Below are 19,515 nucleotides of genomic sequence, written 5' to 3' on the forward strand. Positions count from 1 at the left end.
ACGGGAATCAAACTTTATGTTATGCTGATCTTTTTCGACCATACCGCTGATTTACAAGAAACTCTGGCTATTTATTACAGCCACAGAACTCCCCTGCTGTCAAGTTGCTAGGACCCTCTACATCATGGCATTCTCCACGTGTGCCGAATCGCTGCGACGAAACTTCCTGCTACAAGGAATGTCTAGATGTAGGCCTCGTGAAAATACCGCAAAAGGCGTAATCCTTACCAACAGGCCTTGGTCTTCCTGTTATATAATGTCTAAAAAAGTACTTGAAATCTTCAACATGGTTGGCTGTCAGAAGCCTTGCTTGCATGTGATTCGGTTCGTTAGGAATTTGCGTTTGAGTAGGAAAACGCCGAGTAACTCCCAATATTGCTTATTAGGAACAGTACATTAGTGTTTTGAATGGTGCGTGAACCTAAGCTCTCAGCAGCCTTTATACTACAGACTTGGCTGAAGTGCGCTACTGTCGGTATTTTCGTTGAAAACTATAGACACTTTACAATCCAAATGAGCGAAGCGTTTTATGTGTATCATTACGCAAAATACCATTCTGCTTTGGGACTCAAAATTGATCCACATCGACTAACGTTGTATTCATTTCAGTCGATTCCGTGTAAATATTGTGTGAAGCGTGACTTTGCCTAGCATCAAAACTGATGGCATAAGCACAAAATGTCTTTTTGCTAACGTATTTGATTTATGTAAGATTGACACTCAAGTAATGCTTAAAAATATGATCGAAATTCGGGGACATCGCCACAGAATGATCACAAACATGACCAATTCCCACGAGTCTCCAAGTGGCCAAACGTTTGCAGCTGTCTGAAGTGAACTTCCAAATCGGAAGCCAGGAAGACTGTCATAAAATCTAAAGCGTGGTCAGGGCTTAAGTGGTGCAGAGGTTTTTTTTAACATAACTGGCCAGCTGGAACCACGAATAACGATTCCTATCGTAGCCCACGTCAAACAATTGATATCACACCCTCACACACTACATCCAAACTACAACTAAGTAGCCACCTTCGAAACATTGGAAAACGTGCTACCTGGATGTGGCTACGCGAATGAGACATCGTGCGCCATCCACACTATTTTCCGGACTCTTAGGATAACTTAGATGATACATACGACAGTGGACTTCAAGTTCCAATCCATCTTACCGGTTTCACAGGAAAGGCCCATCTGGGGTCAAATTGCCAAAGGTATTGGATTAAGAAACTGAAACACGCCATGGATAGTCAAACCATTCGATCACTGAGCCTATTCGGTCAGGCGTTATTTCATTCCAACTGAGCTAAATCTTGATCACCGTCTACGGGACTCTAGTAGAAACGCAGTCACGCACAATCCGCTCAGGAATAAAATAAACACAGAACATCGTCTTTCTTTTCAGCTGTAGTTTAACGACCAATGTGTTGTGCAATCCATCCAGTAATGAAGTTGAGGTCACAAGCTCAGTTAATCCTATAGTATGGGAGAAATCCAATGAAGTCATCAACTCAGATGCATGAATGCTCCTACCCGCGGATGCTTTTAGCGGCCTTAACTGTTGTCTTCAAGGAGCATATTCCTTTGACGTTTCCAAAGTACAGCCAATAGCCCTCCGCGAAGAAAAAAGGAACTCGACCTGCACTTTTATTACAAATCGTAAGGTATCATAGCCCATGCACAAAAACAGCCGACATAAGCATTATTCACTCTGTGGGTCCAGTCTACCTGAATAAGGTCGTGGCTTTTTGGAACACTGTAGTTATCTCAACCAGTAACTAGTTAATATAGTCAGTGTACTGTCAGCCCAAATTTTAACCAGAGTTTGAATGAGCTGAGAGCAATCGAATTGAGTAGGCTGGTTAACCTACGCGACATCCAGGCTAATGGTTTAAATGATGAGCAGACGGCAGTAAAGCCTGGATGGCAAGCGGATTTGTTGAATATGCCTACCGATTTGAGCTTACCTAGCCGTGTAATTGACTCTGTTTTGCTAAACGCCTGTTACCACTTCATCACGTCAGACGACACGGGTCCTTGGATTATAGCTCTCATTACACATCAGCTGATTGTTCTAATATGGGCGTTCTTTGTCGTACTGTCTCAGTGTAATTTCGCACTGAAAACCATACTATGGCGCGACAACAAACCAGGTTACAAAGTATGGGGTCCTACAAGTGGCCCTTACCAACTAGCAGGTCTTGGGTAAAACAACCTTGTGATGCGCACAGCTGGAAAGTCACTAACGTCGCAAAAAGCAAGACCCATCTCCGTACACATTCATTGGAAACCGATTATGTGCAGCACATGCGCACAGCCCGCAACCGAAGATGCAGTCAGCACAAACTTGTTGGTGGGGCAAGTGGAGACAGCTACAATCGAGCAGCCCGTGGTGGCTGCATATCCCGTTCGGCGAACCCTCCCCAGTGTATTCTGAAATGTGAATCAGTCGGCGCTCCAGTCGATTGGAAGATGTGGCTACAAGATCACACCTACTACTTATACTGTGACCTACATGTAGCAAACAAACGTAATTCATCACGTGACTGCTGTCCTGGGAGGTACACGATTTCGGCATAATCTAAGTGCACTGAATAGTGCAATTCATTGCCAACATTCACCAACCTTAACATAGCGAATGAATCTCATTTTTTCTTGGCGGGAGAAAAACCTACTTCCTCAAATCTAAAACAGCAGTTCAATACGTTGCACGTAGTAAAAGGATACCAATATCATGGTCTAGCCATCTGCCGAACTACAGTGACTGGTGCAGTCAGACTGTCTCATCTGTAGATAACCATCGATCCCAGTGGAGGACCTGATAATTATAAATGTGGTCCATGGACAAAAACTATCAGCCCTCCTGAAAGTCACATCTAGTACAAGAGACCCTCCAGAAGCTCGTGGTTAGTACCAGTGGCATCCAGTTGACATGATAACAAGTGGTCCAGCCGTGGCGTTTCTCGGTGTACAGCTGCCGTGCAACCCGAAGGAAGCAAGAAGCATGAGATACTGCCTAGTTGCCCAAGCCAAGACAGGAAAACCCAGGGTTAGGTTTAAACCACTAACATCCTATAAGTACAATCAGCTGGAAATGCTTGGAACAGATTGAGTTGTTTTCGGAGGCCTGGGAACAATCCGTAGGTGGATTGCTGGGCAACGTTTCGCTTTTGATACAAAATCTTCCTCAGGCCAAGTGACTAGGTTACGAGGTTGATCCAAATTCAAGGCGGAAGGAAAACCAATCAGCTAAATGTGTGTTAGGTTTCGGCCAAATGAGGTGATCCATAAAGTGTTAAGACCAACAGTGAACCTATATGGATTCCGATCCAGCTCAGGGTGTAGTTCTTCCGGTTTAGTTTACGTGAGAATTATCCTTGAACGTCGTTCGAACTATTCGCCCGGCTGTGGATGAACCAGTTTTACGATCATTCTGTGGGGGAGCCGGTGAACTTAGGTCCGGTTGGGATTCCCACCCCTTTCCTTGCCAATGATTCCACATTTATTGACAACCAAACAGCCACGTATCGCCTCGGCTTATCTAAACCACTCTCTTAAACCACTAACATCCTATAAGTACAATCAGCTGGAAATGCTTGGAACAGATTGAGTTGTTTTCGGAGGCCTGGGAACAATCCGTAGGTGGATTGCTGGGCAACGTTTCGCTTTTGATACAAAATCTTCCTCAGGCCAAGTGACTAGGTTACGAGGTTGATCCAAATTCAAGGCGGAAGGAAAACCAATCAGCTAAATGTGTGTTAGGTTTCGGCCAAATGAGGTGATCCATAAAGTGTTAAGACCAACAGTGAACCTATATGGATTCCGATCCAGCTCAGGGTGTAGTTCTTCCGGTTTAGTTTACGTGAGAATTATCCTTGAACGTCGTTCGAACTATTCGCCCGGCTGTGGATGAACCAGTTTTACGATCATTCTGTGGGGGAGCCGGTGAACTTAGGTCCGGTTGGGATTCCCACCCCTTTCCTTGCCAATGATTCCACATTTATTGACAACCAAACAGCCACGTATCGCCTCGGCTTATCTAAAACCACTCTCCATACATTCCCCAGTTTCACACCCTCGATTCTATTCACGCTGTGATGCTTGGCAATTTCCACCACCCCAGCCATCAGCCGCTGTATTGTGTATCACAACTCCCGTCCTCCAGGTCTATTGTCGTGTCTAACGCATGTACCGCCAGCGCCGTTTCTGACCAGCGCTTGATATTCTTCCGCATTCCTTGGTGGTTTGTTTATCCTCCTTCTATGCTTGCTAACTCCAGTGTACGGTTCCCCGGCAGTTTGTAAACCTTGGTGCAATCGTTGCATTTAGTTTTATAGTCCCAGCTCATTCAAAAGGGAGGATATCGTGTATAAAAAAACTGAGCGTAGCGTCTCTCCTTCCTGGAAAGCTACACCAATGTTGGTGGTCTTCAATTAATTCTTGGCGTTCCTGCCTTATATGGAGTGACTGCTGTGCTAATACACTCCTTACTGGAGTCAATATCCCTCTTAATTACAGAGCGTGAATCTTATATAAAAACAAGCGGCAAAACGCACAGACTAATACAAGGTCTATCCGGTTGATTGGCATGTAAGTAGTTCCCACTGTCAACCAAGGCAACAGAGCGCTGCGATCAAGGTCGGGTTTCAAGTGTCTTCTATATATCCATTTCTGGTACAAGGGTTAATAAGATGGGATTAACAACCAATCTGAAGTTACACAAAAAAGGAGAGACCGGAACTTATTCGATCAGCCAACCGGGAACGAAATAGTTTAGCCGCAAAAGTACTCCACAAAGTACGGGGAGAGTGGATTCGACCTACGGATCTCCATAGGAGTTGCGTCCGAAACGGTGCATTACTGCGGATAATTCATGACAAAATTGGGATAATAAATTCGTACCACACAACCGAGTGGTTCGCAACTAAACGGGAGCATTACGCACACGCGTCCGGGACGAACAGTAATTTGTCTTAAAATGTGGATTCATCGACCGGCGAATTGCGTTGACTTTACGAATACCCATCTGGGACGTTCACAATTGACGCCCAGACACGACCTTGTTCCCTAGTTAGTTAGTTTGTTGTTGTTTCAGTATGTACTATTCAGTAGTCGGTCAGATCCAATACACCGTTATAGCCTGACGATGTTACTGTAATACTGCACTGAAGACTTTGACATATCCTATGATTCCCAATGAGTGGGCTATGAAGAACTGACTGTGTCTGAAAACCGAACAAGGCTAAAAATGGGATAGACAAGACTAGTACAATGAAGACCTGGATTCGCCTGTAGGAGCTGAGCAGGCCAATGCTAGTTACCAACAAAACCGGCTGGTCTACGTAAATTTGGATGAGATCGTAAGTGAGTAACGTCGCGGACACCCCTTATAACGCCCTTGATAGATGCAACACAAGTACCCCAGGGATGAGTTTGCTCCCGAACTGAAACAGGACGGAGAGATTTGACGACTGCTGACATAAAAGGGATACCACGATGAACAACCAAGCCACTACTGTCAACGACAAAACGCAACAATCAGTGTACAGAAATGTTCACAAAAGTTCAATATGCTAATACAATGTCTTGCGAAAGCTTGCGGAATATCCACCAAGCAAGGTGTGGAATACGACGGACGGCTGTCCTGGTAGAAAGCGGTGGAAGTTCCACGAAAGAGACGCAGACTCCGAGGCAGGCGCTCAAGAAACTGAAGATCGATCGGTATGAAGTCAGCAAACGTGCAGACCAATAAATGCTAGGACTGATTGCGTACGACGATGTCTCATGTCGTATGGAAATGAAACTGACAGAGGTGTTCAAAGTTAAAGCGATGAACGCTGTAAAATTCGCAAGTATGCACACAAGGTGTGAGAATGTAACATTCGTGGAACAGAGTTGAAGGGTAGATAAAAGAGGGGAAGGCGCCGATAACGAGAAGATTGGTCAACGCATTCGATAGGTATACGTGGAATCCACGCAGCTCAATTCACCTTCGAACACGATTTTCACTGAGATGTCCAAGTCACGCTACAAAATAAGGAGCCAGGGCAATTAGTCATAAACTGGGAGATATTTGGAAATTCTAGGAAGCTTGATCATTAGAACCAGCACTTTATTTTCACCCGGGATAGAACAGAACATCAAGTATGGTATTATAAGCGGTCCGAAATTCTGTGCGTATGACATCATTGGTAGGCAGATGTGCACCTACCGAAGCTCTGAGTTAAGAAACAACCTTAAGTTGCGCATAAAAGTTGGGCATTGTTGCACCACGGTAACAGCCGGTGTTCATTTCTTCCCAAAGTGAGGTCAAGCGACTAGGCTGGCATGTTACCTCTGCCATACAAGTCACCCACATTCAACAGGAGTGACAGAACGAGTGCATAGATCCGCAGCTTAGTTCCGGATGGAAAAATCCATGATCACCAGGAACAGGTGCACATCTATCACAAAGCCACAGACATTTTTACACTCTGACGTAACAATACCAACAGTCCTCGCGTGCATGTTCTTCCCTCTTACCCACGACGTCCCGTTCATCCGACCTAGCTACTAGTACTAATAAAGGTCGTTCAGCTGCAACAAACTTTCGGTGCCTAACTGCCATTCTACCCGATGGAAGCACGATGGCCGGGTTACTCTCGGGTTGCAGAACAGGCTGTCTGGACAAGAACAGTCAAGATGAGGAGGTTGGGTAAGAGCTATGGACCTTCCGGTCAGTAAGTTCGCGACTTGACCGCTGACCTATATCCAGCCCGGTTAAGAGACCAAGTCCAACAAGAATAGTTAAATAAGTAAAGGCGAACTGGCCATTTGCACTCGATTAATCTACGGGTCTATTTTGCAGAGTGGAAAAACCGACGCGTCCGTAAATCAGTAGCAATGTGACTTCACGCTTTACTCCTCCACTATTTCTGGACATCAAACCGCTCAACTACGACAGCAGCGCATATTTTAAGACATTAATAAACAAACCAACGAGCGCGAATCGGTGGATTGACTACCCACAACAAAACGGATCCTGAAAAGTGTTCCTCACTCAGAGTTCTGCATCGTATAAAAACATTTGCACGGAACACACTTCTTGACGTTATTCAAAACGTAACGTAGATCAGCGTTCCCCAAAGCAGGTCTCATGAACTTGCGATGAACATGTGATCCACTTTATTGTTTTATTCCGATGCACTATCGGCGTTTAGAGATCTACAAGCTATCATGTAAAGTGGCGTTTGCTTATTGACCTTTACCGAATATTTAGGCAATCAGTCCCAAAATGTCGCTAACACCGGCGCTCTACTATGGCACAGGCATAGGTTTTTATAAGCATCAAAGTAGCCGTCCTGGCCGGTTCGTCACTTGAAAGCTGTTGGCCTAGAGCACACAGTAGTGCACAACCTGTCTACCAGTGGAAAATCCGATATGCTTAGGTTTATCTGAACAAAATTAGATCTAACTTTCAAATAGGAGGATAGTGCAACTGCTGGTTGACAGTACGCGTGAGGTTGTGTATACACCTGCATCTCAGGTGACGTTTTGGGTCAAAAGTCACTTCGAGTGCACCATGTGAAATGGCTGAAAACAGACCATTTATCGTTTCAGAAGTTCTTATTAACAGGTTAATCCTGAAAAACCCGGTAAAAAAATAAATGAATACAAAAGGGTGTATGAAAAGTAAAATTCCCGGAGAATCCTAAACCGTAGGAGAGACTCTAGGACATGACCATAAAAGGTGAGACTGGCAACAATAAAACCATTCAGATATCCATCCACAAGACATCCGAAAGATACAGTGTGACTTACATTGTTGCGTGCATTGGGTCTGATAGACATAGTCCCGTTGATCTGCTCACCTTTCTTCACCGTAAGGCATTCGTCTTCACCATTGTCCAAATAGAACACCGTCTGCTTCCAGTGTGTGTAACGGCGTTCATCTGGACCTACAGGATTGCAGTAAGGGTATACTGAACTAAGCCAAGTGGAGACAGACAGCGGTAAGAAATCGCTAAATAAATTCAGTTGGGATCCTGGTACATGGAACACCTTGATCTAAGTTGTTCATCCTCATGCCACGGCTGTGATAGTGAACCGGTCTCTACGGACTGCTGAACTGATTTATACGTGCCGGGTGAACAAATAAACTGGGTATGGTAGTGCTTTTGAGGGTGGTAAGGTTGCACAACTCTGGTCACCAGACAAAGCCATAACAATCACAAACCGAGTAGGTCCCGAAAAAAAACGACCGAGAAACGAACAGGCTTGCTGGCTGCTCGCCAACACGCCTAGCTGCCTCCGCCACTAGTAAATGCATTCTAAAACTGTACTGGACTCGCTCAAGGTTGCGCTTCGCTGCTATCAATTTAATGGTAAGAATAAAGAACCTCGAGTGAATCAAAGGTGGGAGCCGGAAAACGTCACAGGCACTGATGACCTGGCATTCGAGTAACAAATAGACGCAAATAAACAATGTTTGAAAGTTGAACCTCCTCAAAAGGAGGCTCAGGTGGCGGGATGGCTCAGTGGTTACAGTGCGAATTCACACACCAGAACTCGACCTCTGCATCTGGGCCTGGGTAGATTGGAAGTATCCGGGCCCGCGTGTTTTCTTCTGGTGTCATAGCAGTTAGGCACCGGAAGAGTGCTACAGCTTAGCCACATATTTTTTGAACCAGCGTAGAAATCACAAGTCACCGTAGCAAGCTGAACAAGGCGAAATCAAGCTGTTGCCGCTGGATCAAAGCTCGGGTCAGTACCAAAGATTCCAACAGGTTACATGAACATTGGAAGATCTAACAACACTAGTCTAATTTCAATATATTTATGCAATTTGTATTCGTCCAGCATTGTCGTTGAGCAGAAAAACCAAATGTCGACTGAAATAAATAACCCTATCTAACGACCAGACTTGTAAAAACTTTTCTAAAGTCTCGGATACAATAGTAAGAGGATCATCTTTCTAACGTGAGCATATTCACTTGATTTTTCTGAAGTCGCAACTGAGGAAACACTGTGATTAGAAAACTCCAAAATTCCACCACAAATAGTGATTAACTGTGGAAGGCAGAACCCACTCAAATCGCCGAATTCACAGGTACCATTACATCGGAAATAGTTAACCATATTCCAGGCCCCACTCAAGATTTCTACTACGCAGGTGTTCAGCAGGTTACTCCCAGCGAAAACGAGTGTGACCCGACTAAATCGACGGTAATGTGGTCGGAAATGTTCCGATGACCACCTGGTTACTCGGTACACAAATTGATCGGTCCGCCTATAAATTCCTAAAAAAAAATGGGCTAGGTTACCGTGAACGATGTCCAGGTGTTTCTTTCCGCCAACAGCAGGTTGAGCACTGTGATGAAACTCCTTCACAAAGACCGTTTCTTTAATTGTCCGTTGTATTGAGGATCATCTCCAAAACAGATCCATCTTATCAATAACGCTTACCAGTAATCTTTGATCACTCTTGTATAGACTGCTTGGGCAGTACTACCAACATCCCGTACACCTCAGGTTTGCGCGATCCCCAGAAGAAATTAAATGTCATCATTTGCCGCGCATTGGATGCAGTGCTATAGTGCCCAGTTGCTCCACAATTACATTGCACCATACTTGATCTTTTTTGTAAAAGGAATTTTTTAGGATGTGTGATGAATAAGACCAAATGAATGTCTGTACATATTGCTAGCCTATTGGGTATATCGTCTACGCTCGAGCAGCGACTATCTTACAGTAAATCAAGTGCGGTGTTTAGAAATGAGGATTACTTTAATCCAACAACACGGAGACTATGTCTATCTACGTTTAAAGGTGAGAAACGGTAGTGAGCTGGTGCAGACTTTACATCACCTTATAAACAATATCGCACAAGGAATGACCACTTTAGGTGGGAGTTGTCTTACCTTGTTTTTCAAGAAAGCACAATCAACCCGCAGGGGCGAGATGGCTCAACTGGCTAGAATGCGAACTTACCGACCGGGAGGTCCGTGGTTCGAACTCGACCTCTGCCTCTCGACTTTCTCTGTCTAGGCTTGGGCAACCTGGCAGTATCCCAGCCCTCGTGCTTCCTTCAGGTGGCATGGCAGTTAAGCACCGGAAGGGGTTACAGCTGAACGATTTTTTTCATCGACCCACAGACGCCTTACATGATTCGCCAGGGCAAACCTGTGAGTTGGGATACCGTTCTCGCACTCGTCAAACAAAAATGAACATAAAACTCAATAAACTCTGGAGCTCCTCGCAAATCAAAAATATCGCTCCTCGACATCAGTAGTTTGATCAATGACATTAATTCACTTATTGTCATCTATTCTCTCCCTCAATGAAACATGAATACCCGGCAACGATGATGTTATACCACTGTAAAGACCAAAATCCCTCGGAGACAAGAAATGGGTCATCAGGTAAAGAGACGGTATTTCTTAAGAGTAGACGGTCAAAAACGTCGCCTTTGTGGTTCATATACTATTAAAAACTATCAGAAAGATCGCAAATTCGAGGCATTGAGTAAAAAATGTCAACATACCAGTGGAAAAGCCCGTGGGTTTGTGACAGGCGGTGAAGTCAATGTTGAAAAAGGTGACCAGTGCTTGGATGTAGTCATTCCGCTTGCAGGTGAGTGTAAATGGAGCAGTGAAGGTCAAATCCTCCACAGTGATTGTGTACATATCCACCTCTTTCACCAGACAACAGTTTGTTACCACTTGGTTGGGATCCACAACATCCACAAGGGGTTCCGTGAGGGCGACTTTTCGAATGCAACTCATATCAAAGCCGTACACACTATCCCACCCTGAATTGGAAAATGAAAATGAGACCGTAAAGAGTTCCAAAACTGAAAAACTGAGCCAGAATCGTTCATAACCCTGCAAGCGATTGAGACATTTTCGTAGTACGTCCTTTGAGACCTCGGTAGTAGAATAAAATAGATATGAAACTGTCTGGTTCAACCAAAGGTATATGCGGTTTCCTTTCTAAATCGATTGCGAAGTCGAGTTCGACCGGCTGTTGGACTTGAGGTGAGAGTCCCTCATAGGGAAAGTTCGCAGCTGCAACCCATCCAGGACTTTCTCACTTGCCTTGTCCAAGCGAGGATGACAGCAGTATTGCTAGACACTATACTAGCTAGCAGTGTATATTGTAATCACAAAAACAACCACGTCACAGTAGTCGACTTTTTACAGCGATATATTTGTCTCAGATACGGGTACGGAAGTCAATATTGATCCACTACTTCCGTTCGATAGCGCTATGGGATGCACCCTATAGGTCCCGCAATTAAAATCGTTTTCGGCTCATGGGACAATTCACTCCACACTGCTAATGTTGGCGGGGTGTATATCGGTCGTTAGAAAGGCGTACAATCGGATCAGCTGCTACTACATATGACAAGCGGAGGCATCCTTCGAACTTTGATTTCTTTGGTCAGCCATGAATTTGCCACACCACTGCTTGCAGTTCTGAACTATTGGCTGGGATCAGTTGGAAAAAACGTTGGTAGCGCATGAAAATTATCCGGCAACTGTTGGGAAATACAGTGGTTTAACATTGACAGATAACGCCATAAAAAATTATCAAGCATCTTGAGAAGTCCTTACGCTGAGCAAGGCTGTATCAGCATTTCCGTCCACACTGGATTATCGTACACGGTCCTCAAGATATTTTTACATGCCATACGTCAAATAATACCATGCTCATTTTAATTTAGGCATCATCCAAGGTGCTGTTAGGGGTTAAACCACATCAAGCAATTATAGATACACCCTACATTCAAGTCTGCGGTTCGCGTCAACCAACTGACTAAATTCTGTGAAAACTCGCCTGTCGATGGCCATAAGATCACATGTACAGAAAACCGTGATCATGTTTACTCTTCCAACAAGGAAAAATCATGCAATTTACCACTGGCTGCATGCCTTCACACCAAGTGTTACTTCAACCAACTAGGATACGTATTCTAGTTTTGTGGCGTACGTTTTATTCATACAACAGCACAAGTCCTCGATGCCCTCATGAACAACCGCACCGCAAAAAGACAGGTGCGTCATAAGAAACACGAGAACAGAACAAAAAGTAACAATGGCGAATGAAATACATCAGAAATTCAGAGGAAGCGTTTACGGGCTTTTGAACGTTGGCGTGTTCTGTGGAGCTGAACACTGACGAACTTCTCGAAAAATGCCCGTCCGGCTATGATTCCCTTTCTGTACCAAGCTGTCATACCGAAGGGAGAACACGAGGGATTGAGGCATTACCAGGCTATCTAAGCACATACAGCATCCACCAGAAGATCGACGTCAGACTCTGAGCAGGGAACTTGAGATCAGTGGCTCGGGTCTCATCCACTGAAGTACTGCAAGTCTAAAACAACCTCTTGTGGCTTATTCCTTATCGCCTTTCAGCTAGGTAACCAATTGGATGACAAAATCACTCATCCTCTTGGTTTATTTGATGCAACTATCGTAATTATCACGCTACAGTAGTCCATCTAGTTACCGTTCCTTACCATACTAGTTTGGTCGTGTACGGTAAACCCCATGGTTCCTCTGCAATAGGGCCACTCCTTTAACACAACCAAGGTCTCCTTCCAGGAACGAACCTCTACGTAGGAACAAAATGGGAACCGTTTTAAACTGCTAGCTTTCTATGGAAAAGGCTGATTTTGCTGGCAATAGTGTAAGCTGATAGCACTTACAAGCTTGACTCCCAAAGTAAACAGTTTGGCCATAGATTACCTGAAGCTTGAGAAGTGGACCGTCAGTTTTAAAAATTCCTGCAAATTTCCGGTGTGGAATATCTGCCAGATACGAATGGTTCCCAGGACAGATCAAACAGTTGCAAATGAAACCATACAACACCATCGTTACTAACAGATGCAATAGGCCAAACCAGCTTTCCGCTGTGTGGTTATCGAAACAATAAACGATTTGTAAACATGCCATGCTATGACGCTAGTTAGCAATAGGCCTGTCACCGATGTCATAACAGAACTAAAAAAATGACCATGAAGGAATGCGGCACCACTGATCTGGATGTCGCCGACACATACGGGGCACCAAATGGGTCAAACTAAATGACTATAACATGGTTCCCAAAATAGGGATCAAAGGCCAAACTGGGTACCAGCAACACATTCACGGTGCTGATACCGAGACAAAAAGACCTGTTGAGTTATCCGACGACAGCGACGTCAGCACACGAATGAACAGCCAATGGATAGTTTTATTGGTTATCGTCATAAAAAGGTGACAGTGGACTGATTTAACAAAACGGCCTGTAGTGCACAAATCATTTGATAACCTCAATCATCGTCTGGACGAGGCCACTGGACAGGAAAATCACATCCAAACCCACAAGATACACTTGTCATAGAACCGATAAACGGCTAAAAATTACTGAGTATGATTGGTTGAATAAACAGAAAAAGGTTCTTGTATACAACAGGAACTAAAAACCACAAGAAACCGTCGTTATCCGCCCCAAGTGTCAACGCTATGGTAACTCTCCTGCACTGATTAACACAGGAGCGTAATTTATAAACAAGCGTACTACCGTGAACAAATCAACACAGTGGGTATGAATAAAAACAGGCTGTTACTGCACAGCGACTTTTAAGGAAGAGCACAAGAAGAGAGACGAGACTTACAGTTTATTTTCTCATCCTTATACTGTCGATCCTCAATGGCACACACGTACAACGTGGCACGGTCTGGCATGATAAGGCCACCGGGAGCCTACGGTCACGAAAAAATGAGCATGGAAAGAGATTTTCAACCGTTGGATCCCGAAGGTATTAGCCACAAAAAGGTAGCAGAAAATGTAGTAATCTTGAAAAAATATACAGCAGTGACAATAAAGGAGATAGTCAAATTAACAGGCGCACCTTGTGAACGGAGAATATGACTGAATCGTATATGGAAGATCACTCTTGTGCATCCCCATTCAATCCTGTTTTTAGCCTTAGACTGTATATTGGTACGTAATCTTTGGAGGCTGACATTCAGGATAGTTCTCGTGAAGTGCACCCTGCCAAGGCGTTCACACATGTACTCTACTGTAGTCTTCTCTCACAAACTACCGGATAAGGCGCGCAAAACTCAGATAAACCAGCCTACTTCCACATATCCACTTCACATAATGGAAAGCTAACCTAAAAAAAAGGTTGCACGAGGGCTGGGATACTGCCAGGTTGCCCAAGTCTAGACAGGGGAAGTCGAGAGGCAGAGATCGGGTTCGAACCACGGACCTCCAGGTCAGTAAATTCGCGCTCTAACCACTTGGGACATTTCGCTCCAAACTAACCTAAAGCTATAGGTCTTTAACCAAAGTCCACCTTCTTGTAGACTCACAGCCCCCTCCCCCGACAGTCTACTGAAAAAGCAATCACTTCTATAGATTGAAAACGGTCCGGGCATTTCTCGCGATAAGTAGAACAGGCGGGTTCAATTCACCGGCTCCAAGCCAGTGTCCAATCAGGCCAACAGCAGCAACCCACACTGTTGAGTACGTATACACGTGTTCGCGAAGTAGTATATGGACTGCATTTCTCATCTACGGCGGTCACTGCAAAGTTAGTGGACTTACAGCAGAACAAGGACCAGTATAATTACGTCTTAAGGCTGTTTTCAGTTCCGTTGCTGTGTCTAGCGGATTCCTCGACAAAATTACTGTTCGCAAGCGCAGAGTAAGCGGAGAATTCACAAACAATTAAGTGGTATCGTCTTATGTTACCAGAACCTGGTTCATCAATAGCACGGTGGAGAATGGAGTGGACAAAACGGGAAATGCAAGAATATGTATGCGTATCCACATGAGGATCGACTATTCTGACTAACCCCGTTTCTTGCTCCTTGAGCTTCGCTCTGCGCACTATTTTGTTTGCAAGTTCCCAGTTTTTTTTCTGAAGTTTGCTAGTGACCGTCCAATTTGTGGGCCGCAAAAACTGTCTAAAGGCTTAACTTATGATCCTAGCAGTGACGAATTGAGTTACCTGATCGTTAAGAAGTTTTCTGATCGATCCGGAAAAGAGGGAAACTGGCTCGGGTCGCTGGTCAAATACGATGAGACTGAGATCTCATGAGCTAATTTATTATCAGATGACAGAGGATTAGCAGTCCTTTATCATTACTAACAGTATCCACAGATCGGGGACACTGGCACTTAGCTGCCGTACAACCACCCCAACTCATTCATATAAAACTCAACTACATACTGATCAAACTAACATGTCCACTATAATCGATACGGATATCCTTCCTGTACAGACAACCCTTGGGGAGTGTCAAAATGAGTTTCCCCAGTGGCCTTTATATAAGAGAATGAATAAATTCACACAACGGAAATTCAACCTACTTTATCTCACTTGTTTCCAAGTATTTGGCTGTTCAGCTGAGCAAGAGTAAGGTCTTCACCACACACTTGTCCATTATAATTGCCCATCTCAAAAGTTCAATAACTACTGTACGGTTTCTAGTAATATCACTATGCGAAAACCCACCCGTTTTTCCGGATGCCTTTTCTTCATCAGTGAAAACCATCAACCTGGGTGCTCAGTCGAATAAAAGGGAACTTCAGAAAATTGGCCAGAAGAACTGAAACAGACTATCTGTGATATCACCATCAGTAGTTCTAATTCGACTACCTGAGGGCCCTGTTACGCGCCCGTAAACACGGGTACACGGTTACATTTCAGGCGTGTTAAGTGCCTGGAGTCGGTTTACAAAGCTCCAAACAAGCTAACATAGAGCACGTGACCTAGGATGTGTGTTTCCGCTGAGGAGTAAACCATCTACTTCAGTAACCAAACTTGTGGTACTGAGCAGGTTGTTCCATTGAGAGGAAAATTGTGGCACCAAAATCATCTAATGCGAAAGGTACTGCACATCAATCGAATCGCAAAAGTATCAAACAACACTGTGTAGGAAACCATCGGGGCAACATAACTGTAACTCACCAGCCACTTGTCTCGGGCGAAAATCACTGTATTCAGCATCGATTCATAGAACAAGCAATAGCCCATCCATTCACTGATGATGATATCGACCTTGGGGAATTCTTTCGGAAGCTCGACCTCTTCTACTTTACCCTTGACAAGGGTGATTTCTTAAGTACAAAAATTAAATTGATGAGCCAAATATGTACCGCTTAGTGGACAAGAAAATCTTCGTAAAAGTTCACACATTAAGTTGAAATTGTTCACAGAACATTAGAATTAAGCGCCCAGTCCTCATGAGAATATTTCCAAAAACTGTAAAACTAGTCTAAGTTATTTCCGTTAGGAGGTGAGAATATTTCATAATAGAGAATTCACAGAAAAACAAGCTGGGAGACACCTGAACACTCGTAATCACAATCACACGATGCCAGATAGTTTACTTGCAACTGTTAGCGGTTATTCCACTGGATATCCCCCGCTGAATTATAGGCTAATCGATAATACCAACACTGAGTACGGTCGCACCTCTGGCATCTGTTGCATGTACAGCGATGACCCGGTACTGAAAACAGAAGTCGATCCGCACAACCGAGTGGGAATAAGCCTACCCAAAGTCCGCAAAATCTGGCCCAATCAGTCTGGTCGGTACGCACAATCGCTGTGACAGGAAATTAAAAGAACGATAATCGAGCAGCCACATCTAGCTGTGGCTAGCCCGTTTTCAACATGCAATCAAGTCTTCCTGCTGCGATGCACTTTCAGTGCACATCTGCCACGAGATCCTCAAAAAGTACCAGGGTGAAGACAGTGTACAAGCGACTCAGATCTCGCGTATAAATCCATGAGTTATAATCAACTGGTGCTTCAGAAGTCCCATCATCCTAACAACCAGTACTGTAGGAACGTGGTACAGTGCACCCAGATGCAACGATACAGCTATGCTGTTTCGGATACGACGCTGAACTTGCTCGACGTTCAAACACACACAGATTGGTCGACAACGTGACACAATTTGAATAACCGTCAGACGTCAAGTTAGAGAATCCGTGCTGGTCGGGAGGGGTGGTGGGTTCAGGAGGTCGAAGAAATTAAGGAGTCTGGAAACGTGAGAAAACCTCCAGCTACTACATGGTGAACCGATTAATGACGAGGAAGACCCATTCATGTCTCAAAAAACCTGACCGAGTAACTGAGATGAGCAATTCAACTAGTTAACTGCAGTCGCTCAGTCAGGTTGCGGACCCGCAGCGGAGCTATGGACATTGGGCTTGCAGTCTCCAAGATGCTTCGAAATATGCTCACAATTTCTCACCCCTCAACTGCCATGGAACTATCGACCCTCACCCATTTTGTTTAAGAATGGGAAACTATTAATTTTTATCCAAAGTGCCCGACTGTGCACACAACAGTCTGTCATATATTTGCTCTGTTTTTCAAACGTTTCATCATTTGTTGCTAAATCACGTTCTTCCGCTTCCAGCTCTCAGTGTCAAAGTTTTGGATGAATAAAGCCTAGCTTTCGGGCCCTCAGTATTTTCCATTGTCATTCTGATTGTCGTTGCACTCCGACCCTCGTCGTACACAACAATTTATTCATCCAAAAAAAGTTTTCTTCGAACAATGGATCGATTCTTACGTCCTGAACGATTCGATAACGACTCCAATACTCAAGACTCGGCAGATACCTGGGAGCATTGGTTTTGTACTTTCACAAACTTCCTAGAGTCAATCGGTTCTCATTCACCAGATAAACTGAAAACCTTGTTCAATTACGTCACCCCTAGTGTTTACCGATTCATCAAAGACTGCAAAGACTATGAATCAGCCGTCGAAACCTTGCGAGAAATTTACGTACAGCCGAAAAATGGAGTTTTTGCATGGTATCTTTTGAACACTTGTAAACAGGAAGGAGCTCAGAACCTTGATCAGTTTGTGCAGAAGCTTGGTAGTTTATTGCCAGACTGCCGCTTTACAGCCGTCAGTGCAGAACAGCATACCGATGAAGCGTTACGAGACGCATTTATCAGTGGACTTTATTCCAATACTATACGCCAGAGACTGCTGGAACATAAGTCGCTGGATTTTAAAACCGCGTACGACCATGCAAAGTCCCTCGAACTAGCGCAAAAACAGTCATTGTCATTTTTGCCGAACACTCAACTCCCCTTTGCCACCGTATCGAACGACCCACCAAAGTCTCCACGTTCTCAAACGTCATCGCACGAGCAGGCGACTGCTACCAGTGTGGGGTCCTCATGTTTCTTCTGTGGCTATGCTCGTCACCCGAGATATAAATGCCCCGCTAAGGATGCAACCTGCAAAAACTGTGGGAAAGGGCATTTTCAAAAGGTTTGCAGATCTACTGGTCCGCGGAACACTGTTTCAAGTGCGCTATCTTGCGTCAGTGCAGCGGCTCCCGAGTATCTAAAAGAAGCAGTCACCGATGTGAAAGCCAATGGTGTCCCACTTCGAGCTGTTGTTGATACTGGTAGCTCAGAAAGTTTCATTTCCGAAAAGGTAGTCCGTCGTAACAAGTGGTCTGTACTACCATCGTCATCTGAGATAACCTTGGCATCTATCCAGCACAAAAGCTTTACTCTTAGACATTGCCTTTTAACGTTGCAACACAAACAAAACAAGTATCCCTCTTTCAAGTTTTCAGTATTACGTGACCTCTGTGCAGATATTTTGCTAGGACATGACTTTCTTAAGCTTCATAAGTCCCTGGAAATCTCATTCAACGGTGACAAACCTTCTTTTTCCCTTTGTGGTCTAATTGCTGCCAAAATTGAACCTCCCACTTTGTTCGAGCATATTGACCCAAGGTGTAAGCCAATCGCCATAAAGTCCAGGCGACATTCTGCAGACGACGAGGCCTTCATTGCTTCTGAAGTAAAGCGTTTACTTGACCAACACATCATTGAACCCTCGAAGTCCCCATGGAGAGCGCAAGTGCTCGTCACGACAAATGAACGACAGAAGCGAATGGTGGTTGACTATAGTCAAACTATAAACCGATTTACGCAACTAGACGCTTATCCGCTCCCCAGACTTGAAGATTTAAGTACTAAAATAGCTCAATATCGTATTTTCAGCACGCTTGATCTTGAAAGTGCGTATTATCAGATACCCATTAAAGAAAGCGACAGAATCTACACGGCTTTTGAGGCTTGCAACAACCTCTATCAGTTCCGTCGAATACCTTTCGGAATAACGAATGGGATAGCCTGTTTTCAAAGGGTAATGGATGACATAATACGCGCCGAACAACTTACCGGGACATATGCGTATGTGGATAATGTTACCATTTGGGAAAGAATCAAGAAAAGAAGAACATGGTCGAAACCTCCAGCTTTTCCTCACCGTAGCACAAAAGTACGGCCTCCAGTTAAATCACGATAAAAGCACGATTTCCACCACTAAGCTCCTCGGCTATGAAATTACTGAAGGTATCATCAAACCAGACCCTGAACGCTTCAAGGTATTGCAAAAACGTTCCGTTCCGAACGACATCAAGTCTCAACAACGAGTGGTAGGATTGTTCGCGTACTATTCTCGTTGGATAAGCCGTTTCTCGGATCTACCCAATC

At 44.4% G+C, this 19,515-nt stretch overlaps 1 protein-coding gene across 1 annotated transcript in view; it reads right to left on the reverse strand.

Moving 5' to 3' along the window:
* Positions 1–5,468: 5,468 nt before the first annotated feature.
* The window catches only part of T265_06731 (hypothetical protein), a gene marked incomplete at both ends in the record, with an annotated part of 20,245 nt that continues 6,198 nt past the window's right edge, over positions 5,469–19,515 (reverse strand). Inside the window, 5 exons of the mRNA XM_009172068.1 lie at positions 5,469–6,021; positions 7,795–7,931; positions 10,517–10,783; positions 13,637–13,724; positions 15,944–16,092. Coding sequence (XP_009170332.1) covers positions 5,938–6,021; positions 7,795–7,931; positions 10,517–10,783; positions 13,637–13,724; positions 15,944–16,092 — 725 coding nt within the window. The remainder of the gene's footprint in view (positions 6,022–7,794; positions 7,932–10,516; positions 10,784–13,636; positions 13,725–15,943; positions 16,093–19,515) is intronic.

This window comes from Opisthorchis viverrini (assembly GCF_000715545.1).
Source record: "Opisthorchis viverrini unplaced genomic scaffold opera_v5_144, whole genome shotgun sequence".
Lineage (NCBI taxonomy): Eukaryota > Metazoa > Platyhelminthes > Trematoda > Opisthorchiida > Opisthorchiidae > Opisthorchis > Opisthorchis viverrini.